The sequence below is a fragment of the Myxine glutinosa genome, chromosome 8, assembly GCF_964187855.1.
Source record: "Myxine glutinosa chromosome 8, kmMyxGlut1.1, whole genome shotgun sequence".
Classification (NCBI taxonomy): Eukaryota; Metazoa; Chordata; class Myxini; order Myxiniformes; family Myxinidae; genus Myxine; species Myxine glutinosa.
Genome location: NC_136268.1, coordinates 143,184,880 through 143,210,797, shown reverse-complemented (window position 1 = coordinate 143,210,797; position 25,918 = coordinate 143,184,880). Strand labels below are relative to the sequence as shown.

Below are 25,918 nucleotides of genomic sequence, written 5' to 3'. Positions count from 1 at the left end.
AAGGAGCCTTAAAGGTAACGGTGTACAGAAAACCAACACACACTGATCGCTACCTTGATTTCAATTCTTGCCATCCAATGGAACACAAAAGATCGGTGGTGCACACCCTCTCAAAAAGAGCACGTGATTTACCATCTACCTTTGAAGACAAGATGAGTGAGGTGGACCATCTTCAAAATGTGTTAAGGGCAAATGGTTATCCTGACAGCTTGCTACCCAACAGGAAAACGATAAGGGCTTCCCCACACAACAGGCTGAGACCGAGAGAACAACCAAAGGGTTTGTGTGTTCTCCCTTTTGTACCGGGGGTTTCACAGAGGGTCGGCAGAATTTTGAAATCGGCAGGAGTGAGGGTGAGTTTCCCACCGGTTTTCACCCTTCGCCAAGCCCTTATGAGGGTCAAGGACAAGCTTCCGAGGAAGGATAGGTCAGGGGTGGTATACGTCGTGCCCTGTGGTTGTGGAGCTGAGTATGTGGGTGAAACCGGGAGGACCTTAGGTCAACGTATTGCTGAACACCAAAAAGCATTTGAATGTAATTTTCCCAGCAGATCTGCTATTGCCAAACACGGCCTTAAGGAAAGCCACACACCTTTATGGGATAGGGTTAATATTTTGGGTTCCACACCCAACAGAAACAGAAGACGTGTTTTGGAGGCTTGGCACACAGAAGAAACTGTTACCTCGATCACACAAGAGGTAGTTGACTTACCAGTAGCGTTTGACCCACTCTTGTGTAAACGAAGCAGGCATTCCATACTTTGAACAACGAGTCCACATAATATGTCACACAAGGTTTTTATTTGGACAATTTGCCCCCTCCCCCTCCCCCCCTCCCCCCCCTCTCCCAAACCCTCCCCGTCCGCTTCCACCCCCCTCTGGTTCCCTCCCCCCCCATTCTACCCCCCCCTATAATCCCCCTCCATCCCGCATTCCCCTTTACCGCATAGGGCCACATGTGATGATCTTGATATTATGGCAATTTTATTTTATCTTAAAAAAAATTTTTGGCTTTAATATATTTACAGTTTTAATTTAATTTACAATTTAATTGTTTACAGGTTTAACTTTTAATTAAATGTAATTATTGTTCCTGATTTTCTAAACACTTGAGTTATAATCCAGCATTGCTTACAGGATTCTTTTAAGCCGTTAATATGCGGTTGATTTTTGAATTTGGTCAATAACGTCTCCATTCACGAGAGCGGTGTGATACGGTTTCATTGGCTGTCCAGCTTTGCCCACCCCACTTTGCATATACCCCGCGCACTTTGCATATAAGGGGATGTTGAGATGATTTTATCACTCTTGAGGAAGATTAACGGAGGCGTGTGGCTTCACATGTTGTTAATCGAAACGTTGAGTCATTGTTTGTTCAATTAAAGGTTGGAGATCTTACCATGGAGTCATTTGGATTTACTCCCAACCGCAAATCTTTGCATATATATATATATATATATATATATATATATATATATATATATATACAGTGAAACCTTGACTTACGAGTTTAATTCGTTCTGTGACCGAGCTCGTAACTCAATTTGCTCGTTTCTCAAATTAAATTTCCCCATTAAAATGCATTGAAATGCTATTAATCCGTTCCAGCCCGCCAAAAACCACACCAATTTTTTTTTAAATATACAGTATATATAAAAATATCTCGCGCTTTATATTTCACCTGTATGCAGCATACAAGTTGGCAGGATGGCCTGGACTGGAGGTACGCACACTTGACTCTAAACTGTCCAGCCTGGGTTTGAATCCCGACCCAGCTATAACCTGTCATGTCGGTGTTTCACAGGTAGGGTGATTCATCAATGTGTGTACCGCTAAACTGGGCGCCCCGTTTGCGTCCCATTAGTTGTTGGATGTTAAGGATCTGTGTAGTGTTCTGGGCCCTGTGCTATTTTTGGTCTTCATCAATGACCTCATCGAAATGACCTCATCAATGACCCATCGAAAACCTTGATATTTTCTACCCCCGGTAATTCACCCCAGAGTCCTTGCAGTGTTCATATGTTTTATTCTTCTCCCACCTCCCCCCAAGTCTTCCCGATGTCCCTGCTCTCAAATGTTGTGTTTGTGTCCTTCCCCCTCTCTCCCCATATTGTCTGCCGCTCCCCTTGTTTTTTGTGTTTTGTGTGTCGGTTTGTCTTTTTGTGTGATTAATGTTAGCTCTTTCACGAGCCTCGATCTTGTATACAAAAAAAAAAAAAAAAAAAAATCACCGTGTCTTCCACAAAGAGAAGGCGAGCTATCGCCGGCACTCTGAACAAGTTGTGGCCTGGCATGCTCTTCTCCTCTGCCGTTATATACGTCCTCCTCGGCATCTTTTTCCAGAAGAGCCCTGTCTCGTCACAGTTGAAGATTTGCTGGGGGATGTATCGTTCGGCTTCTATCAGTTCGGCAAAAGTTATAATAAAATCTTCAGCTGCCTTCACATCCGCCTCACCAAGTCGACAACACGCACACCTCGCTCATGTTTTTCGACGATTGCGTGTTTTATATCCAAGCACATCATCCTCTTCTTCTTCTCAGTACTGCCCTTGGCACTCAATTTCTTAGGACCCATGGTTAAAACTAATAAATTTTCCAAAATAACCAAAATGCGAAAACAAAGCAGCAGCGATATACGGCAGAGATGCTTGCACGGCAAGATAACCACGTGACCGGAACCCACCTGGTGGCGGGTGGCGTAAGCTCGTAACTCAGATCTCGGCTCGCATCTCAAAGCAATAAACCGCCCGAGCGACGCCTCGTATCTCGGAAAACTCGTAAGTTGGTGCACTCGTAAGTCAAGGTTTCACTGTATCTATCTATAATTCCAGTAATCTCTGTGTGTATGTTTGTATGTTTGTATGTTTGTATGTATGTATGTATGTATGTTTGTCTGTGACCGCTGTTTCTCGACAACTACCGGTCCGATATACTTGAAACTTGCCAGGTATATTGCTGGGGACCCGAGGATGTGCCTTTTCAAGGTTTCATATTAATCGGACAAGTAGTTACCGAGCTATGGCGATTTATTTACCAAACTCCGCAAGCCGTTCGCTTTGGACCAAACCATTGCATGTAAATAGAGGGGGGGGGATTGTCACCGTACTCGCAAGCCGTTCGCTTTGGACCAAACCATTTCATGTAAATAGAGGGGGGGGATTGTCACCGTACTCGCAAGCCGTTCGCTTTGGCTTTGCGAATGGACCAAACCATTTCATGTAAATAGAGGGGGGGGGGATATAATTTTAGATATATATATAGTACGGGCATGCCCTAGTATATATAATTTAAGAAACAGGAGGTAAATTCCTGCGTGGGGCTAGTGTGAAAAAATCCTGACAACCCGGGACTCGAACCCACAAACTTACGCGGTGACAACCCACTGAGCTATATATATACACAGTCTAAAGAAAGTCTATACCCCCTTTCAAAATTTACACCTTTTGTTGCCTTATAGTCTGGAATTAAATGGCATTAAATCTAACTTTTTCCACCTTTATTTACACATCGTAACCCACAATTTCTAAGTGAAAAACAAATTATACAAATGTCACAAAATTAATTAAAAATACAAAACTAGAATATCTTGGTTGGACAAGTGTCCACCCTCCTTATAATAGCAATTGCAATGTAGCTCAGGTGTAACCAATCACCTTCACATCACGCACCAAGTTAATTGGCCGCCACCTGTGTTAAATTATAGTATTGTAGTGTTTCTGATTATTTCAGAATCAAATCAGCTGTTCTTGTAGGTTTCTTCTGCTGGGTAGTGCATTTCACAGCAAAGACTCAATCATGAGCACCAAGGAGCTTTCAGGGATCTCTGGGATAAAGTTGTGGAAAGGCACAGATCAGGGAATAGGTATAAAAATATTTCAAAGTCCTTCAATATCCCTTGGAGCACAGTCAAGACAATCATTAAGAAGTGTAAGGCGTATGGTACCACAAAGACCCTGCCTAGACCTCCAAACTGGATGCAAGGAGAAGACTGATCAGAGAAGTCACCAAGAGGCCAATGGCAACTTTGAAAGAGCAACAGGCCTCTATAGCAAAAACGTATTTCCATACCAACCCACCAGGCACCTATCCCTCTCCACATCGTTTCTTCAGTTCTGACCCTCGCCCTCCCCTCCCTCTCTATATTCACCATAGCTTTGCTTTCAGCAATTCCCCACAGCATTTCATTCTGGTTTCCCATTCGATGATCCATAGATCAGTAGTTTCAGTTTCACGTTTCAATATCAGTTTCACTTTGAGATATCAGTTTATATTCATCATCGCAACTTATGATGCGACGCGAATAGTGCACAGAAAAGGTCATCAAACCCGGTTTTGGGAGGAAATTTTTTCGAATTTATCTAAGGGGACTAAAGTTTTTTTTAGGGTCATAAAGGGGTCTAAAGTGTTTAAAGAATCGATGATCTTAACAGGGCCAAATGTGGTCTAAAGTTGTCTAAGGACGAAAGAGCAAAAGGGGTCAAAAGTGTCCAAATGGCCTTAAATTGGCCAAAGTGTCTTAAAAAGTCAATAGGTCTGAAAAGTGTCAAACGGTGTATATGTCTTAAAAGGGTCGAAATGGGCATGACAGGGTCTAAAGGGTGTAAAGGTCTAATGGGTGTAAAAGGTCTATGGAGTTTAAAGGGGGAGTAAAGGGTCAAAATGGGTCTAAAGGGTGTGAAGGGTCTAAGGAGTGTAAGGGGTCTAAAGGTGTGTAAATGGTCAAAGGGGACTAAGGGGTGTAAAGGGTCCAAAAGGATCTAAGTGGTGTAAAGGGTCTAAGGAGTGTTAGGGGTCTAAAGGGGATGTAAACGGTCGAAGGGGTCTAAAGGGGATGTAAATGGCCCGGGACAGAAAGAGACAAGATGGGGGTCGCTTCGCCTTTTTGCTCCTGTGCTCGAATGTTCTCCATGACGTCACCCGCACTCCAATCACCAAGCACCGTCGCATCAGTCTACGGCCATGACCAATCCTTCCTCTCGGGGTGGGGCCTCATGGCCTTTCTTGATGCCCATCGAGAATATTCGAGCTTGGCGGTGTAAGTCGAATGATTGGATCCGGTCGGCGATTGCGTTATTTAATTGTAGGCGCTGATCACATGGCTGGTGGTGTAAGTGCTTCATAAGAACGAAGGGAAAAATACAGAGGTGACGACACACAGGGAATTTACCCTTATACCCTAACTCATTAGCATAGCTCCACCCCTCGCCATGGAGACACATAACGCTTACGCGGACATCCGAGACTGACTGACTACATGAAGGTTTCTCTTCGGGACATTCGGAGCACACTACCTTATACCATCCTACCTTGACTAAGGTATTTCATTACCTACCCCCTACAAACGTAACAATATATATTCAGGCAGTCCCCGGGTTACGAATGCCCGACTTACGGACACCCGTACTTACATACCGACCTCCGTTAAGCCTATTATTTAAAAAATTGAGTTTTTATTATTATTATTATTATTATATTTTTTTTTTGGAATACAGATCGAGGCTCTCGAAAGAGCTAACATTAATCACACAAAAAGTCAAACTGACACATAAAAAACAAAATAAGGGGAGTGGTAGACAAGATGGGGAGAGGGGGGGAAGGACACAAACACAACATTTGAGAGCAGGGACATCAAGAGAAATGTGGGAGGGAGAGGGCTTGGGGGGGAGATGGGATGGTGATGCATCGAAGAAAAGGAAAACGATCACGATTGAAATGAAAGTGGAAATAATAAAGCGATTGGAGAGAGGTGAAACGTCAACAAACTTTGCATCTTTTCTTTTCTATCTAAACAGTTTAAGAAATGTTTATTTAATGTTGTTTATACCTATAGATGTTTTAGGTAAAATATATACTATATACTAAGACAAACATTTGACTAATTGACGCTAGATGTGAACCGTACGTAACTGTTCCGACTTGCATACAAATTCCACTTACAGACAGACTTAAAAACGGAGCTCGTTCGTAACCCGGGGACTGCCTGTATATATATATACAGACTTGGCATTTAATATGGAATATATTTATTTTTCTTGACTTGGGTTTACTTTCTGAACTCAGTATATCAATCTGGTGAGTTTCTTTTACGCTTCGGTGATGTCTTTGTTGAAAGAACCATGTCACTGATTGTCTTTCGCAGCAAGAAGTCAATAACAGGATTATATCACAGGTGGCGTGACAAAATGTAAGGACAGGTACATTTGACGATTGGCTTCACAATCGGGTATATAAGGGTTGTTGTGTTCTGTATTCGTGGAAAACAATTGCTGCACGTCTACAAAAGTTATTGCCGCTTCCTCTGGAGATGGTCCGTCAACTTGACAATGCTGTTTGTCATGGAGTGGTGGCTTTACGAAATTCTGGCATGAAACAGCGTTCTATTGCTCGGCAGTATGGCATCACTCAAGGTCAGGTGTCAAAGATCCTGAAACGAAATGCTCAGAGGGGTGTCCCTACTCCAATACCGAGGCCAGGACGTCCACGCAGAACCACAAGGAGAGATGATCGCCAGCTGCACCGGTTAGTCTGCAATGGCCATACCAAGTCAGCTAATCGCCTTAGGGCTGAGTGGCAGCAACTGACAAATGTGCCTGTATCCAGAAGGCTAGTCAACCAACGACTGGTTCAAGCAGGCTATCGTGCCAGGCGTCCCCTGAGAAAGCCACGCCTGACCAGACAACACAGCCAGCACCGATTGCAGTGGGCCAGACAGCACCGTCAATGGCAGCCAGGACACTGGGATCACGTGACCTTCAGTGACGAGTCTAGATTTCTGGTCTATCGTCAAGATGGCCACGTCCGAGTGCGCAGACAAGTGCATGAAGCCCACAACGAAGATTGTATAGTGCCAAGAGTCCAAGCTGGAGGTGGTGGGGTGACCGTTTGGGCTGCTTTTCATGCAGGGGACAAAACTGCCCTGGTTGTTCTGAATGGAAACCTGAACCAGTTCAAGTACAGGGTCATTCTGGAAGAAACATTGCTTCCATTTGCTCGTGCAGCCTTTCGAGGAAACATTGTCTTCCAAGATGACAATGCACGGCCTCATCGTGCTCGCATGATCCAACACTTTCTTGCTGACCGTGGTGTAGAGCATATGGAGTGGCCTGCCATGTCCCCGGATATGAATCCGATAGAGAACTCGTGGGCAGAATTAACGCGTCAAATCGACAACTTGGACCAGCAGCCGACCTCTGTGCCTGAATTGCAGCAGACTATTCTCACTTCATGGCAATCGATTCCTGTCCAAACCTTGGCAAATCTCGTGAACAGCATGCCTCGACGTGTACGTGCTCTCCTGAATGCTCGTGGGGGTTACACGAAGTTCTGAACTGTAATTTTACTGTCCGTAATCCCAGTCGTAATTTAGCTTTTGTTTTTGTTGAATTTTTTTTTGGCTAATGTGCAAAATAAAGAGATACTTCTGGAAAACGTACAGAAGTTTAACACAGTACTGTCCGTGAATTGAGTTCGATATCAGTTTACATCACTTTCAAGGATTAATTTATTTGCTTTGAAATGTCAAATGTGGTTTTTGTTTCTTTTAAAGGTCACATTAACAAAATCTAGAATAACTTCAACATAATTCCAATGAACTTTTGGTTCTAAGTCATCTTGAAAAGTAAGTTCACCCCCACAAAAAAGATATTCCATATTAAATGCCAAGTCTGTATATAAAACACAGTTTGTGTGTGTGTGTGTGTGTGTGTGTGTGTGTGTGTGTGTAATGTTACCGATAGACTCCTACACGGAGAGGCTCACGTACTTGATATTTGGCACAGACATGGCCATTGAGCCTGGGAAGAACATGGCTGACCTAAAAATTTATTTCATAATATTTTTTTTACCATATTTTTACCTCAGCGCATTTCAGCGAGGAATATTATGACCGGAATCTGACCGGTGGCAGAGCAGCGCGCTGATTCGCTCAGAGCGATCATGTGATGTTCCTTGCCGCCATTAACTCAGTTACCCGTTCGCACGTATTTCAGAGCGAAAAGCGATTGCGTTTTTTCACATTTCAGCGAGGAACATTGCCATTCACACCACATAGGTTTTTTTTTCTTTCGTCTTTAGATCCATATTTTTTTTCAGCGAATCTGAATCGGTGGCAGAGCAGCGTGCTGATTCGCTCATTCGCGCTCATTGATGACGGTCACGATCACGTGATAACGTGATCACGAATGATGTTCGTGACGCGATCACGTGATGTTCCTTGCCGCCAGCAAGTAGCATAGATTTTATTTTAGCATTTAGCATGATTTAGCATGATTTAGCATAGATAGTAGCATGTTTCACATAGATTTTTTTTCAGCGAGGAATATTATACACGGATTCTGACCGGTGGCAGAGCAGCGCGCTGATTCGCTCAGAGCGATCACTTGATGTTCCGAATAAGCACAATCAATTGAGTGTGCATGAGTCTGCGATAAGTGTTTAAAGTAAAGTAAAAAAAAAAAAAAAAAAAAATGTTAACGTGCCGTTGTTAGCCTATTCATGTATAGTTTGTGTTGTATTTAGCTGTGGCTGAGCTAAGATGTAGCTGAACTTCAGAGTCGTTGACTCTGGTATCCTTTGACCTCTTAATCACCTTGCTCCATTGGGACAAATCCAAGTAATAAGCGCATCCGCAGGTAAATCCACCGGAGCGAGGTGAAACACCTCTCAGGTTGAAATAATGTGAGTTATTCCATCCCCGCCGCCAGTTGGCTTCACTTTTCACGGAGTATGAGTGTTCTATATATTTTCAATTCAGTGCGCCCGACTCGCTCACGTACTTGATTTGTAGCATAGTCATGGCCATTGGGCCTTCACGGTGTAATTTGTGCGAGGCTTTTGTCCGAGTGAGCTTGAGTCGTGAGGGCGAATGTACGGGTTGGGAATGTACGGGTCTCCCTTCCCCCACCCGGCAACGCCGGTACTGGAGGGCGTCACAGGATCGGTGAGTCTCCAAAATCCACTTCGTGCTGTTGTGAAGATTCAGGACGATGTCGCGATTGTTGTGCTGCTCTCCGACCATGAGAACTGCAACGTCATTGTTGACTGGCCCTCCCCTTCCCTCCCCCTTCTCCCCTCCCCCTCCCTTTTCCCCCTCCCCCTCCCTTTTCCCCCTCCCCCTCCCTTTTCCCCCTCCCTTTTCCCCCTCCCCCTCCCTTTTCCCCCTCCCTTTACCCCCTCCCTTTTCCCCCTCCCCCTTCCCCTCCCCCTTCCCCTCCCCCCTACCCCTTCCCCCTACCCCTTCCCCCTCCCTTCAATTCCATTAGTACAGTACAGTATATCTATACAGTATATAGATATATATTGTCACGCGAATGCCCTCGGTTAATACTGTGGGCTTACAGATGGCCAAACAAACTTTAATGGAGGCGACGATCAATTACGGATTTTGACTATGCAAGCACAGGAGGAAGAAGGAATAGGAAGAAGCGGCGAGCTCTTACCTGTAGCGAACTCACTGGCAGCTCCGTTCCTGTAGGGAATGAACTCAAAACGAACACGGGGGTAAAATGTACAAAAATAATCGATTTATTATGCGGAATCCGAGAACAACGAAACGCGCCGAAAAATAACTATGGTTCCTAAACCGGGATCCTGCACACCTCACTTCAACAACAGCACAGGGGAATGAATTAAATTAAGAAACCGTTGTGTGCGCGTTGGTGGGTGCGAGCTTATCTGTCTGGCGGTGTAGCGTCGTCAGGAATCGTCCAGCTCCGATGTTGGCGCGAAGCAGGCCTCCGTCCGCTAGGCCCCGAGCCACCCGCTCAGCGGCACACCTTGCTCGCCCGCTCGTCGGTCGCACGCGAGGTCCCATTTGCTCGTAGCACCAAGCCTCGCTCCATGCACCAAGAGCACCAAGCCCAAGCATCAAGAGCCCGCGAGGAACCCAGGGAAGACCCAGAAAGCCCGCAAGCGAGTCGTTTTGCCACCCGCGGTGTGACGTCAGTTCTCTTCCTCCACCAACCAGTCCCTCACTTCTTCGTGGTCTTTCCAGCCTTCTGACGTCACCGGCCCTTGCCCTCTAATCAGCGACCTGCTTTTAAGTAGTGGTTTTGCGCCTTCCGCACTGATTGGCCGAGTGTTCGCGCCTTCCGCACTGATTGGCCGAGGTGTCAACGGTTGGTGGCCAATCAGTGTGCCGCTTCCTTCCACCTTCCTTTCACCAATCAGTGGCCAGCTTCTCACCCCAGCCAATCACACGTTCCCTGGGTGTGGCTCCAGCCTGCCTTGCACGATGTTTGTTGCTATGCCATCTGGTGATGTGGCTGGCTGCGGCCCTATCGGCGGTGCCCCAATCTGGCTTCCTGCCTGTTCTTCCTGTAAGTCTTATTGTGGCGGAGGGGAATTAATTAATGTGTGCACTAATGGATCTATCTAATGTATATGAGTGCGTTGCCATAAGGGACACTGGGTTGCTCACAGAGGGACCGACACAAGAGGGAATTTTACCCATAATCCCTGTACTAATTAGCATGGCCCGCCTCCTCCGGGCGGGGACACAGATACAACTTATTCCGACATTCGGGCTACACACAGAACTTATTACAAGTAGATTCCCTATCACGACATTCGAGCATCTACCTATGCAGATCTACCTGGCTCTAGATATTCCTCTACCCACCGACATAACAATATATATATATATATATGTATATATAAAGATCGTTAATTTGACATTTTGCTAAACAACCATTATAATGCATGGCAGTTTCAATTTGTGCAATTTATTTTTGAGAATGCGTGTATACCTGTCTACTTTCTGGTAATGTGTGATGAAATATGCGATTGGTGTTGAGTGGGAGGGGTTGGAAGGGATAGTTTATGGGAAATATGATCTTGTGCTCCTGGTTATCCATCTGATGACACAGCACATTGCGCGATTGTAAACAGCCGTTAATTACTAACCCTATCAGATTGAAAAAAACCCAGATTCGTGAATGACCACAGGCCGTTAACCACAATGTAATAGGGAAGCCTTATTCGTGTTTGCTTTGCCTATTTCCCTGAGAGATTCGGATATTTAGAGTTTATCATAACCTTGTTATTCTAAATCCTTGGCTATTCATTGGAATCAATGCAACCAACATAGCACTGGAATTTTGTGTTCCACTTTGGATCGTTCCTGCATTGGAATAGTAGGTTAAAAAACGTTTTTTTGGAGAATTTAGTCTAGTCTTCTATAATGTTTCTGAAACAAAGGATTGTACTATGATGGATGTTACATGACAACATTTCTAACTAATCTTCATCCTACATAAGATGCATGGGGCGTTCAAATTTTCTCGGAACAAGGTGCTCACAAAGCTCGAGGATATGTCGACGTTTCTTATTTTTCAATGTATAATTGTATATAATCAGTGATTACGTTTTTTCCCCTTACTAATCATATGTACTTTTGCATCGACTAATAGAAATAACCTTGTTGCTTCAAGGAATATTGTGAGTATCTCATTCTGAGGACATTTTAAATGTTAATCTTATTTATGATTGGCTGCTCTTAATTTTACGGGGATTCACTGTTATAAGTTTGTGGGTATTTGGTCTTTTATCAACAGTGGAACTTTGCATCGAACTTCAACAGGTACACTTGCTTTTTGAATCTTGTAAGGAAAAAAGAATCACGTGACTTGTACGATAAGTGTACTTTGATGTTGTGGCTTTGTGGGTATGTATCATCTTGATTAACTTTTGTTATAATTTTTGGATGTATATTTTCTTTAAAATACATCAGCCGAGAAATGAGTGCCACATACCAAACCAGAACCGCATTTGGTAGAGTGCATACCTATGCCAGGCTAAAGAGGTTACGTTTTTTACCCTACTGATAGGCCGGATCTGAATCCGCACCTGAACCAAAATCTAATCGCTTGTTAATGTCGCCTACCCAACTCATCCACCTAGTTTTATCATAATATTTCAAACGTTTTTGAAATATCATGCTATATATCGTTTTTGCCCTATCTCTCAATGGAGAAGAATCACTTTTAAAATTCTAGTATCCTGATCTGGATCTTCACCAAAATCGAATAATTTCATCCTTGTTACATACCCAAACTCTTCACCAAATTTCGTCTGAATTCATCCTCAACTTTTTGAAATATCCTGTTCAAAAACAGACACGGGTGAAAACATAGCTTCGCCCACCTTTGGTGGCGATGCTACGACTACGAGACTCTTGAATATGTTTGTTTGACTTGTAGTGCTGCAATTGAGAATTTTTCGCCTATTTAAATATGTGAATTGAATAATTTCTAATTAATATGATATGTGAATTGAATAATATGATATGTGAAAAATATGTGTATAATTTCAATATAATCTATATCTAATTAAACATAATCTATATCTAATTTATAATTTCATCTATATCTGACTAAACGTAATCTATATCTAATTTCTAATTTAATCTCTATCTGATTAATTGTAATCTATATCTAATTTTGAGAGTTAATCTATATCTAATTAAATGTAATCTATATCTAATCTATAATTTAATCTATATCTGATTAAATGTAATCTATATCTAATTTCTAATTTAATCTATATCTAATTAAACATAATCTATGCCTAATTTCTAATTTAAATATATATCTGACTCAACGTAATCTATATCTAATTTCTAATTTAATCTATATCTAATTAAACATAATCTATATCTAATTTCTAATTTAATATATATCTGATTAAATGTAATCTATATCTAATTTCTAATTTAATCTACATCTGATTAAATGTAATCTATATCTAATTTCTAATTTAATCTATATCTGATTAAATGTAATCTATATCTAATTTCTAATTTAATCTATATCTAATTAAACGTAATCTATGCCTAATTTCTAATTTAATCTATATCTGACTCAACGTAATCTAAATCTAATTTCTAATTTAATCTATATCTGATTAAATGTAATCTATATCTAATTTCTAATTTAATCTATATCTGATTAATTGTAATCTATATCTAATTTCTAATTTTATCTATATCTAATTAAATGTAATCTATGCCTAATTTCTAATTTAATCTATATCTGACTCAACGTAATCTATATCTAATTTCTAATGTAATCTATATCTAATTTCTAATTTAATCTATATCTAATTAAACATAATCTATATCTAATTTCTGATTTAATATATATCTAATTAAACATAATCTATGCCTAATTTCTAATTTAATATATATCTGATTCAACGTAATCTATATCTAATTTCTAATTTAATCTATATCTGATTAAATGTAATCTATATCTAATTTCTAATTTAATCTATATCTAATTAAACATAATCTATATCTAATTTCTAATTTAATCTATATCTAATTAAACATAATCTATGCATAATTTCTAATTTAATCTATATCTGACTCAACGTAATCTATATCCAATTTCTAATTTAATCTATATCTGATTAAATGTAATCTATATCTAATTTCTAATTTAATCTATATCTGACTAAATGTAATCTATATCTAATTTCTAATTTAATCTATATCTAATTAAACGTAATCTATGCCTAATTTCTAATTTAATCTATATCTAAGTCTGACTCAACGTAATCTATATCTAATTTCTAATTTAATCTATATTTGATTAAATGTAATCTATATCTAATTTCTAATTTAATCTATATCTAATTAAACATAATCTATATCTAATTTCTGATTTAATTTATATCTAAATAAATGTAATTTATTCCTAATTTCTAATTTAAAATATATCGAATTAAATGTAGTCTGTATCTAATTAAACTCAGTCTCTATCTAAATAAACATCATCTATATCTGATTTCTAATTTAATCTTTAGCTAATTAAAGTACTGTAAACTATATCTAATTTCAATTTAATCTATATCTGACTAAACAGCCTGGTGTTGGCTTAGCGGTTAGGGTGCCGGCTTGGGATCCTAGGATCCTGGGTTCGAATCCCGGTCGATCGCTGAATTAACGCCAGGGGGGTTGACTCAGCCGGTCATCCTTCCAAGGTCGGCAAATTGAGTACCATTTCACTGGTAATTCCCTGTGTGTCGCAAGAGGCGACTAACAGGGTTGGCAGCAGGAAGGGCATCCGGCCATAAAACATTGCTTCAAAAAGGGGACGACGGTGCCCGGAAAAGGCCGACCCCTGCTCTGTGGGGAAAAAATGGCCTCTAAAGGTGGTCTCTCTGTCTTTCTATGTATAATTAAACGTAATTTATATCTTATTAAACGTAGTCTATATCAAATTAAATGCAATCTATATCTGATTTCTAATTTAATCTATCTATATATATAAAACCTGGAGCCTGGTGTTGGGCTAGCGGCTAGGGTGCCAGCTTAGGATCCAAGGATCCTGGGTTCGAATCCCGGTCGATTGCTGAATTAACGCCAGGGGGGTTGACTCAGCCTGTCATCCTTCCGAGGTCGGCTAATTGAGTACCAGTTCACTGGTAATTCCCTGCTTGTCGTAAAAAGGCGACAAAAAGGGTTGGTGTCAGGAAGGGCATCCGGCCGTAAAACATTGCTTCAAAAAGGGGACCAAAAAAACAACAACAACCACGGTCCCCGAAAAAAGCCAACCCCCGCTTCGCGGGGAAAAATGGCCTCTAAAGGTGTTTTTTATATATATTGTTACAGACGCGGTTGTGGATGTTGGTTCACCGAGCGGTTCGGTTGGTATGACCGCGCCTGCACGTTTACCCGATTATACTCGAACGTTGCCGAGTCGCGCTACGCTGAATCAATGAAGGAAAAGGACACAACGGCTGGGACTAAAATGACACGACACCAAGGGTTCAGTTCTCAAGACCTCCGGAGGAGGTTATATTAGGGCGGAAGGTTAGATTACAGGAATGAGAGGGACAGCATAGAAAGACAGGCACTTAGACACACTTGTCTTATTCCCTGACAGACGACAGATAAACAGGACAAAAACTGACTCACACGGGGATTGATGGCAAGGAAAGGCAGAATCGATGGCTCCAGGTGCACCTGGGCTCAGGGCAGGATCGACCCGGTCCGGTCTAGAGATGCGGGGAGGTCGCAGCGCTCGGATGTGGTGATTGTCTTCTCAAGCTGGGGGCGCATCTGACGTCACATCCGGTAAGTCGCCGCGTATATCCGGCGGGGAGTGACACGCCCTCGGCTCGTTAGCTCCGCCCCAGATGGAATCGGCCCGTTGCTTCTCATTGGGTGCGTGCGGGGGGGTTACCGGCTCCGCCCTTGACGAGGGGCCGACAGGCAGCCCCTTCTTGGTAACCCCGTCGGCGCACATGGTCATGGCGGCTAACCGAGCCGGTGTGAGGACGCACACTCCCCCTGCGCCGCGCCGCGCCCCTCTGTTGTTGTAGTTGTTGTTGTTTGGGGAAGAAGATGGGAGGAGGTTTGGGAAGGTCCTAAACTCACTACTGGTGCCATATAATCACATTCTGGTGCAACGAAGAGTCAGAATTAATGGAAACGAGTCCTTAACTGACATAGACTAAGAATAACTAGCAAGATGTCCGAAAGTTGTCTACGTGAGATGCGGTGGACCTGGGCACGACATTTAATGGGGGAAAAAGGGGAAGGTCGGTTCTACAGAGTGTTGTTTACAGACAATGGGACTAGGGAATGGGGGATTGGGGATAGTTGGGGAGTATTGGGGAAATAGGGGAATATTTACAAGCGGATATGGAGGCCAAATGCCATATTCGCAACAATATATATATGTGTATATATAAAACAGTTTGTGTGTGTGTGTGTGTGTGTGTAATGTTACCGGTAGACTCCTAAACGGAGAGGCTCACGTACTTGATATTTGGCACAGACATGGCCATTGAGCCTGGGAAGAACATGGCCGACCTAAAAATTTATTTCATAACATTTTTTTTCCATATTTTTACCTCAGCGCATTTCAGCGAGGAATATTATGCACCGAATCTGACCGGTGGCAGAGCAGCGCGCTGATTCGCTCAGAGCGATCACGTGATGTTCCTTGCCGCCATTAACTCAGTGACGCGTTCGCACGTATTTCAGAGCGAAAAGCGATTGCGTTTTTTCACATTTCAGTGAGGAACATTGCCATTCACACCACATAGGTTTTTTTTTCTTTCATCTTTAGATCCATATTTTTTATCAGCGAATCTGAATCGGTGGCAGAGCAGCGCGCTGATTCGCTCATTCGCGCTCATTGATAATGATCACGATCACGTGATGATGTGATCACGAATGATGTTCGTGACGCGATCACGTGATGTTCCTTGCCGCCAGCAAGTAGCATAGATTTTATTTTAGCATGATTAGCATTTAGCATGATTTAGCATAGATAGTAGCATGTTTCACATAGATTTTTTTTCAGCGAGGAATATTATACACGGATTCTGACCGGTTGCAGAGCAGCACACTGATTCGCTCAGAGCGATCACGTGATGTTCCGAATAAGCACAATCAATTGAGTGTGCCGCATGAGTCTGCGATAAGTGTTTAAAGTAAAGTAAAAAAAAAAAAAAAAAAAAATGTTAACGTGCCGTTGTTAGCCTATTCATGTATAGTTTGTGTTGTATTTAGCTGTGGCTGAGCTAAGATGTAGCTGAACTTCAGAGTCGTTGACTCTGGTATCCTTTGACCTCTTAATCACCTTGCTCCATTGGGACAAATCCAAGTAATAAGCACATCGGCAGGTAAATCCACCGGAGTGAGGTGAAACACCTCTCAGGTTGAAATAATGTGAGTTATTCCATCCCCGCCGCCAGTTGGCTTCACTTTTCACGGAGTATGAGCGTTCTATATATTTTCAATTCAGTGCGCCCGACTCGCTCACGTACTTGATTTGTGGCATAGACATGGCCATTGGGCCTTCACGGTGTAATTTGTGCGAGGCTTTTGTCCGAGTGAGCTTGAGTCGAGAGGGCGAATGTACGGGTTGGGAATGTACGGGTCTCCCTTCCCCCACCCGGCAACGCCGGTACTGGAGGGCGTCACAGGATCGGTGAGTCTCCAAAATCCGCTTCGTGCTGTTGCGAAGATTCAGGACGATGTCGCGATTGTTGTGCTGCTCTCCGACCATGAGAACTGCAACGTCATTATTGACTGGCCCTCCCCCTTCCCCCTCCCCCCTGCCCCTTCCCCTCCCCTCTCCCCTCCCCCCCTCTCCTCCCCCTCCCCCCTCTCCTCCCCTCCCCACCTCCCCCTCCCCCTCCCCCCTCTTCTCCCTCACGTTTATACACGGAATGCCGGGTACTTCCCCCCCCCCCCCCCCCTCTTCTCCCCTCTAAGGGGAGTCAAAGTGGATCTAGGTTTGATCCCCCAAAATAGGTATTTGCTTTTTCTCTGAAACCACACACACTATTTCGATGAAACTTTACCACAACCTTCATCACCCGTGATGTACCGAAGTTTGTTCACGGCATTAAAAAAAATCTGCCCATTTAGGGGTCTACGGGGAGTCAAAGTGGGTCCAGGTTTGACCCCCAAAAATAGATATTTGCTTTCTTCTCTGAAACTACACACACTATTTCGAGGAAACTTCACCACAAGCTTCACCACCTGTGATGTACCAACGTTTGTTCACGGCATTAAAAAAATCTGCCCCTTTGGGGATCTATGGGGGGGTTGCCCCCAAAATAGGTATTTGCTTTCTTCTCAGAAACTACACATGCAATTCTGATGAAACTTGACCACAACCTTCATCATCCGTGATGTACCAAGGTTTGTTCAAAGCATTGGAAAAATTGGGGTACACGGTACACGGGGTGGGAGGGGGCTTTCCCCCCAAAATAGGTATTTTTTTTGTTTGTTTGTTTAAAGTCTTATGATTATTAGTATGATTCTACATGCTTCCCTGTCTTCTAGCAACCATTGAAATTGGTTTAAAATACCTTCAGTCAGTGCAGTATACTGTTTATTCTACCAGGTGAGCGCCAGGGGTATTTATTGCCCCAATGTTTTTCAGATATATTCATGTCACAAGCAAAGAAAATGACTGACTTTGCCGAACTTTGGACTCAAAATGCCTAGTAACCATGTGGTTACTTCTGTGAACTAACTATCTGTGAACAGGATATCTCAAAAATTTGTGGACAGATTTGGACGAAATTTGGTGGACAGATTGGGTGTGTGACAAGACCGAATCAATTAGACTTTGCTGAAGATCAGAATACGGATCTGGATACAAGAAGTTTTTAATTTTTTAAGTGATTCTTCACCATTGAGTGATGGGGCCGAAAACGATGTTATAGCACGATATTTCAAAAAGTTGTGGACGGATTCAGACAAAACTAGGTGGATGAGTTGGATGGGTGAGTTGGCTAAGCCGATTTGATTTTGGCTCAGGTCCGAATCCAGATGCAGCCTATCAGTGGGATACAAGCGTAAACTGTTCAGCCTGGCATAGGTATGCACTCTACCGACTGCTGTTCTAGTGTACACCTTTTTTCAATGATAGCATAGAGCTTTTACTTAAATAGTTCCAAGTAGAGTAACAGAATTTTGGGGATGATCCTTGCAAGTGAGCAAATGTGATGATGCCTACCAACACAGCATTACAATGTTATAATTTACTTATCACCCCTCCCTCCATCCTACTGCATCACAGAGCCAGCCTGTTCTAGAGTTGTCTCAACATGCACAACTCCTACCCAACACGCACGCACATCAAGCATCAGCTCTGCCCCTCTCAGGTTTGTACTCGATGATTACTCCTCACCTTATGCACTGAACCAAACACCTCACCACCTTGATTGTTGATCAATAGTGAAGAACCCGTTCTTACAGATGCGTTAATTCCCCCAGACATGGGGTATTGTAGAATGACCTGTGATAGTCTCAACCAAACTTTGCATGGCCTCCTTTTTCATCCAGAGGTAGATCGAGGGCGATGTTTGAATAAAGAAATTGACCCCAGATAAAACCAGATGATTGGCCTTCAGGCCGCAATCGGGTCCTCTGCTTATACACTGCCTGCGTTTTTTTTTTTCAGGGAGTGATCGAGTAATATGTGTTGTGAAGATCATATGTTGAGGGTTTATATAGTGGTTTGTAGTCAATAACACAAATGTAATTATTATAGTATTTATACGTGCACCTGTTATTACCCTCGCCTGAGGAGAGGGTATTGCATTTGAGTCCGTTTGTTTATCTGTTTGTCTGTCTGTTTGTTTGTCTGTTTGTCTGCACAGGATAAATATGATTTTCTCTGCAACCGTTGGTCTGATTGACAGGAAATTTCCACCATAGGTGCAACTCCACCTGTATAATTTCTTAATGATAATTATGACGTCATAGGTCACGTGGTTCAGCCGCCATCTTTGAAAAACCGAAATTTTTTGCACCTCTATATCTCCGAAAGTGCTGAATAGAAATAATTGAGATATGGCTCATTGTAAAGAACTCTACATGGGGAATAAAATATGTTAATGATGATGTCATAGGTGCTTCCATTATGACGTCATAATTCGGCAAGTACAAAACTTCATCCGATCAAGATGAAATTTATTGAGCGTCATCTGAGGATAAATTGGTGCAGAAAAAAAATAATGATGTCATCGGTCACGTGGTTCGGCCGCCATATTTGTTTTAACACAAACGCCTTTAAAACCACTGAAAACACATCCTGGCGAGGGTTTGCAATCTCTGATTGCTCTTTTTCTTGTTTAAAAGATTGCTTTTCACAGGTTTATTACAACACCTCCATGTCTGGCCTCAAGTGAGGATGTTGCTTATACTCTGCCTGGGGTTTTCTTGGGAGTGATCGAGTAAAATGTTTTGTGATTGTCATGCATGAAATATTTAAATACATATTTCACTGAATTTCCGCAGGCAACGCCAGGTACTTCAGCTAGTATTTATTTAAAGGGAATTGGGATGCAATCTCCATCCCGAGCCCTAGGGACTATAACTTTTCCTCTCCAAAACCTTCCCGAGTACAATCCCAAGTTTTCAACTCACTCCACCCAGCGGCTTGGTAGTGCATACACGTCAAACAAACTAACATTTCTTGAATTGTAGTACAAGTGGAGTTCTACTTTCTGCAAGTGGTTGCTCGGTTGTATTTTTTTCGATGTGTATCAACCACTTTTCTCGCCTGGCGCTCTGAAATGTTATTTAATGCTGAAACTGCTTTGGGAAAATGTGTGACTATGTGGAGTGTTTTAGCAAAATGTCCAATCGAGGTGGCCATTTTTTATTTATTGCAAAAACAAGCATCAGATAGTTTTGTGTTTGCACGATAAACTTAGTTGATAAAAGCAAACAAGCAAATCCAGATATTATGGGAAATTGATTGATCGTGAAGTTTGTGAAGATCCGGATCCGGATACATTGGTTCTTCTTGCATACAACATGACTCATAATTACAATCCTGAGGGTAACCATAATTCTTAAACCTTAACCTTCCTCTAAATCCTAATGTTGATTCTTAACATTCCTGTGTTTTAGTAATGTTTATACCTCCACACTACCAATGTGATACTATCAGTCTCGTGTTTTAATGTTGACAGCGGCACATTTTGCAGATCGCAGTTTAAACATAAACAGATTTCAAGAAGTTTCCAAATAGATTTGTGGATATTTCGTTGATAGGAAAATAACGAAGTCAGTCACACATTGCAGAGCAGATGGAGTATATAAAAAAAATACATAAATGATGCTTCAATTCTCAAAGTGGTACTAAAGTCTTAAACTTTGTGTAGTATCTGCATGAAGAAGTTTGAGCACTTTTGCTAAACCCCATGAGGAACAATTGCATGCTAGAAACAAAAATGTATCTTGAGGATTTGTTCCTCTAAATTTACTCTGGTGCCTTATTTTACCACATTTTGACTTTGTTTCCCATTGCACAGGAAGGAGCTTTACCACAGAGGGTCGGCTGTCCAGCCGTCCGTCATTGCACTTCCGCATGGTAAGCCAATCGAGTTACAATCAATGAGCACCCGACTATCACCCAACACTGGGGCTAATATGCTGACGTCAGCACAGTAGCTTGCCTCTCTGGAGCCATAAACCCAAACACGAACATGCAAAAGTTGCGTATACTGTGTACCAAATACCAAATATACACAACAACAACAACAACAACATGCATTTTAAGGCCATTTTCCCTGCTAGAGCGGGGGTTAGCCTTGCGGTCCCCAAATATACACACCAAATATACACACATACACACACACACATACACACACATACACATATACACAAATATACACACACACACCAAATATACACAAATGTACCAAATATACCAAATGTACCAAAATATACACAATCTTCAACAATCCTGGTGTTGGCTTAGCGGTTCGGGTGCCGGCTTGGGATCCTAGGATCCTGAGTTCGAATCCCGGTCGATCGCTGAATTAACACCAGGGGGGTTGACTCAGCCTGTCATCCTTCCGAGGTCGGCAAATTGAGTACCAGCTTGCTGGGATGAATGATCACGGTGTGTACCCCGGTTTAGAATAGGTACGCCGTATCCCTGCGCATCGTAAGAGGCGACTAAGGGTTGGCGTCAGGAAGGGCATCCGGCCATAAAACTGCGTCAAAAAGGGAATCATGAGGTCATGGGGCCCGCAAGGCTAACCCCCGCTTTAGCGGGGAAAAATGGCCTCAAAACGATCATTCATTCATTTCATTCTTCAACAATCGCGATATTGTCATCTTCAAGCATGCAGTAATCTGCTGTCAACATGAGCCAATCAACACCTGAAAGATGAGCCAATCAACACCTGGGTCACAGAAAGATCAGACCAATAACTCTTCGGTGATGGTCACTCGGGCATTAATGGTTTTACACCAAATTTTCAGCTTTGTGATCTTTCGACAGACGCCCTGCTATTTTGCAAAGCAATGATCTTGCGAGGAAGAACATTCATTTATGAATCACATAACAAAAATCTGCTTATCGTTGTTAATCAAGAAATCTTGATTAAAAGCCGTGTGTTGTTCAAATCTAACGGTAAATGCAACACAGTGGAAACAACCTCTTATCTTAATGTGCGGATTCTGTATTTCTACCTGGACGACGTGCATCCACAGTCCACACGTGCGCAAGATCATTCATGCACACCTGCTACCTGAACTCTGACACCCGTTAACAGAGATTACAACCAAACGCAATGCTTGTTAATAAAATCAAGCTTCATGTTGGGTTGTTGTGGGATCTGAAATTCAAGTACTTCTCCAATATCACAGTTTAATGAGTCATTGTATTTAGGGCTTTCCATTTCCAAGCCTGAAGACGTATTGTTATTCTTCAGCTATTATTATTATTATTATTATTATTATTATTATAACCGACTTTTCTTGGTCCAATCGTACCTAAACATCTTAACTTATAAAACCCAAATTTTGCTCAAAACAGAAATAATATTGTGAAATACAACTGGGTATACATTTTAACCTTGACCTTGAAAGGACCTTCAATGGACCGTTTTTCTTGTTAATACATTTCAGGAAAAACGTTATGTTCAATCAACGTAAAAATTTGCAGGTGGTTCAGGATAAATTCCCTGAAGCCGATTTAAAATTAGTTCACTTGAATGTAACCTTCATTTGGCAAAGTCTTATGTCTTCACATATAGCTAATTCACCTTGGGGAGTCCTAGAAGACGTCTTGCAAACTAGGTCATGCTGAGCTCGTTACAACCTGGCATTTTGGCATTTGACCTATTTTAGGTCATCTCGATCTCGAAGAGATGACGATGAAATGGGTCATGATGTCTGTCCATCCATCCAGTCGTCTGCTAACTTTTTGCTGCACCTCCCTTATCACCCGGCTGATTGTTCTGAAACTTGGCACATGAATACAAGACAGTGGCCCACACAATGGATCGGGCTTCAATTTTTCGATTTCAGATTATGGAGGCTAATATGGGGGACGGAGGAGGAGCTACCCCCTGAAACTACCTCGGATCCCTCCTGGTTCTTTGTTTGCCAACCGATTGCTCTGAAAGCCGTTACAGCCCTCATACTCGATGGTCCGCAGGATCGCTCCATCTTATCTTTTTCGATTTCGGATCAGGGGGGCTCCCAAGGGGTTCCACCAAATCATCAGGGGTCTGAACTGCAACCTCAAGAGATGACCAATCAGCCCGCTTGGGGCTATCTATTGCTAATGACGACACCATGATATATTTTCTTAGTTTGATTGACTTTACCATATGTCCACCTCTTTAATGTACTGATACACCATGAGCATTGCGTAAATATTTTTTACAAACTAGGTCATGCTGACCTATTTACAACCCGAGCATTGACCTATTTTCTTTTGTTATATTTTAACAAGCCGCACCTTGGTAGCCTACAAACCTTTTGCAAGCTATGTCACTCATGTTACTTACGTATTACCCAATCTGATATTTAACTTATTTTACCAATCGGATCACCATGATCTATTTTCCTAATTTGATTTATTTCTACCATTTTATCTTACGGATGCACCTCATTCTCTGTCAGGATTTGAAGTCTGATTTGGAGTTTGAAATGGAAAGACTTTGCGATTGGTCACAATAACATTCTCGTTTTATTTGTTGTTGGTTTGTGGTGAACATGTTCATTTAACTGCTGCCAGGTGCTTGGCTGGTCATGTGCTTTGTGAGCGAGTAGATTTCTGCAGGTTGTAGGTGAGTGTATGTGGGAAGGTGTACACGCAATGTTTGGTGAAACAGGGCCCTGGTGTGGTGTGGTAAAGGTTTGTGACAATGTATGCCTCCCATGCCAGTGTTTTCTGGTTACCTTGTTTACCCCATATCTGCATTACACCATCCCATTGCAATATACAGGGTAGCCCAAAGGTTATGTAAGGATGTCATTTTAGCTCACCTGGACTTTAGCAGTGTTCACAGGTAAGTCAATGAGTCTGTAAACACTTCAGTTTGAACTTGCTTCGCTTGAACCAAACACACGATTTTGATGAACCTTGGCCACAATCTTCATATTTGATGCCTAATGAAGGTATACTGACCGCATCAAAACCTGCGCTCATTAAAGGGGTTTACGGGAGGGGGGACGTTTGACCCCTCCCCCCCCCCCCCCCAAATAGGTATTTGCTCTCCTCTCCAAAACTACACACACAATTTAGACGAAACTCGACCACAACCGTCATCACCTGTGATGCACCAAAGTTTGTTCATGACATTAAAAACAAACAAACAGGGGTTTGCCCTCCAAAGTAGGTGTTAACTTTATTCTCCGTTACATATTTTGTGCGTCATCCATACCTACGTGTCGCACATCCACCCTGTTTAAATATCCATTACCAGTTAATGATAACTTTAAATTGTAGTCTACAGTCGCTGTCGAGTCCGGTATTTCACTCAAGTAAATTGCCAGGGATTGCAAGCAGCCATCTCTCTTCAGGACTGGTCTCCCTCGATATCTTCTGCTCCTGATGTTAACTTAGCCTGGGAATTCATCCACAGAATCCTGCTCTTTCATGCAAAGATTCATCCCATCTCGTCTTCAATTATCCTCCACTTATTCCCACCCATGGCACACTGAATCCTGTGTTGAAGCTCTGAAACAACTTCCATGCTCTTCCTGTAAGGCAAATCCGACAACCAAAACAATTTCAGTGCATTCCAACAAGTTTTAAAGTGACGGATGCGTAACACAAGGGTGTGTCCACTCTCAGGAGAGTCAGAAATCGACATCGGTCCAACCTCAAGAATGAACCTTCAAACTTGTCTCTCTCCTCTAAAACCTGGTGGTGCCTTGTTTTTTTTTTTTTTTTTTTTTTTTTTTTTTTTTTTTTTTTTTTTTTTTGTATACAATATCGAGGCTCGTGAAAGAGCGAACATTAATCACACAGAAAGACAAACCGACACATAAAACATATAACATAGGGAGCGGTAGACAAGATGGGGAGAGAGGGGGAAGGACACAAACACAACATTTGAGAGCAGGGACCGAGAGACATGGAGACATCGAGAGATCTGAGAGAGGGCGAGGGCTTTGGGGGGGGGGGCGTGGGAAGGGGGCAGTGGGAGAGGTATAAAACATATGGACACTGCCAGGACTTCCAGGAAAGAAGTTGGAATTTCAAACAAGGTGGATCTGGGGTGAATTAGCGGGGGTAGAAAAGATCAAGGTTTTGGATGGGGGAAGATAAGAGATGGTGGTGAACAGCTGTTTTAAAGACCTGGAGGGAGGAGTGGGATTGAAGGGAGTGAGGGAGTTTGTTCCAGAGGCGGGAGAAAAGAGGAATGAAAGAGTGAAGGTGAGCGGAGAGCCGAGATTTCGGCAGTTTAACCATCAGAGGGTTGCTGGCAGATCTTGTGCGACCTGTAGGAATATTTGGGGGACAGAGCACAGAGAGAGCTGGGGGTGCAAGGCCGGAGAGGAGTCGGTAGAAGACAGAAAGACCACCTACCTGCCTGCGGTGAGTGAGTGAAAGGCCCTCAGAGATAGCTTCATCGCGGGAGATTCCAATAATTCTGAAAGCTTTGGTTTCAACAGCGTGAAGCCGAGCTAGGTGTGAGGCAGGAGCACCGGCCCATAGTGGAGAACAGTATTCCATTGAGCTGCGGATGAAAGCCTTGTATGTGGTGAGGAGCTCAGGTGTGCCGAGGAAGGACTTCGCACGACGGAGGATGCCCAGTCGGCGACTGGCTTTGGAGGCCAGCTTGGAAATGTGGTTTTCCCAAGAAAGATCATGGCAGATAGTGAGACCCAAAATCTTGAGCGACAGAACTTCTTGGAGAGGATTCTTGAGAAAGTAGATGGGAGGGTTGTCCAGTCGATCTTTTCGGAGAGACATAGTAAGAGTGTGAGATTTGTCAGGATTGAAAGACATGTTCCACTTGTTTGACCAGTCTGTGATTTTGTCCAGGTCTTCAGAGAGTGAGGAGGCAGCAGACTGCCGATCTGAGGGAAGAGGAATGGAGCGGCAGAGAGTGGAGTCATCAGCAAAGAGATAGAGAGGATTTTCGAGAGAGTCAGAGAGATCATTGATGAAGACCAGAAAAAGCACGGG

At 42.7% G+C, this 25,918-nt stretch overlaps 1 protein-coding gene across 10 annotated transcripts in view; it reads left to right on the top strand.

Moving 5' to 3' along the window:
- The window catches only part of AHI1 (Abelson helper integration site 1), a 136,155-nt gene that overhangs the window by 90,832 nt on the left and 19,405 nt on the right, over positions 1-25,918 (top strand). For all 10 annotated transcript variants that reach the window (XR_013624415.1, XR_013624414.1, XR_013624413.1 and 7 more), the window contains exons 23-24: positions 18,548-18,632; positions 20,793-20,851. Coding sequence is in view for 7 of the 10 variants with exons in the window: in XM_078783788.1 (XP_078639914.1) it covers positions 18,548-18,632; positions 20,793-20,851 (144 nt within the window). In the remaining 3 variants the exon portion in view is untranslated. The remainder of the gene's footprint in view (positions 1-18,547; positions 18,633-20,792; positions 20,852-25,918) is intronic.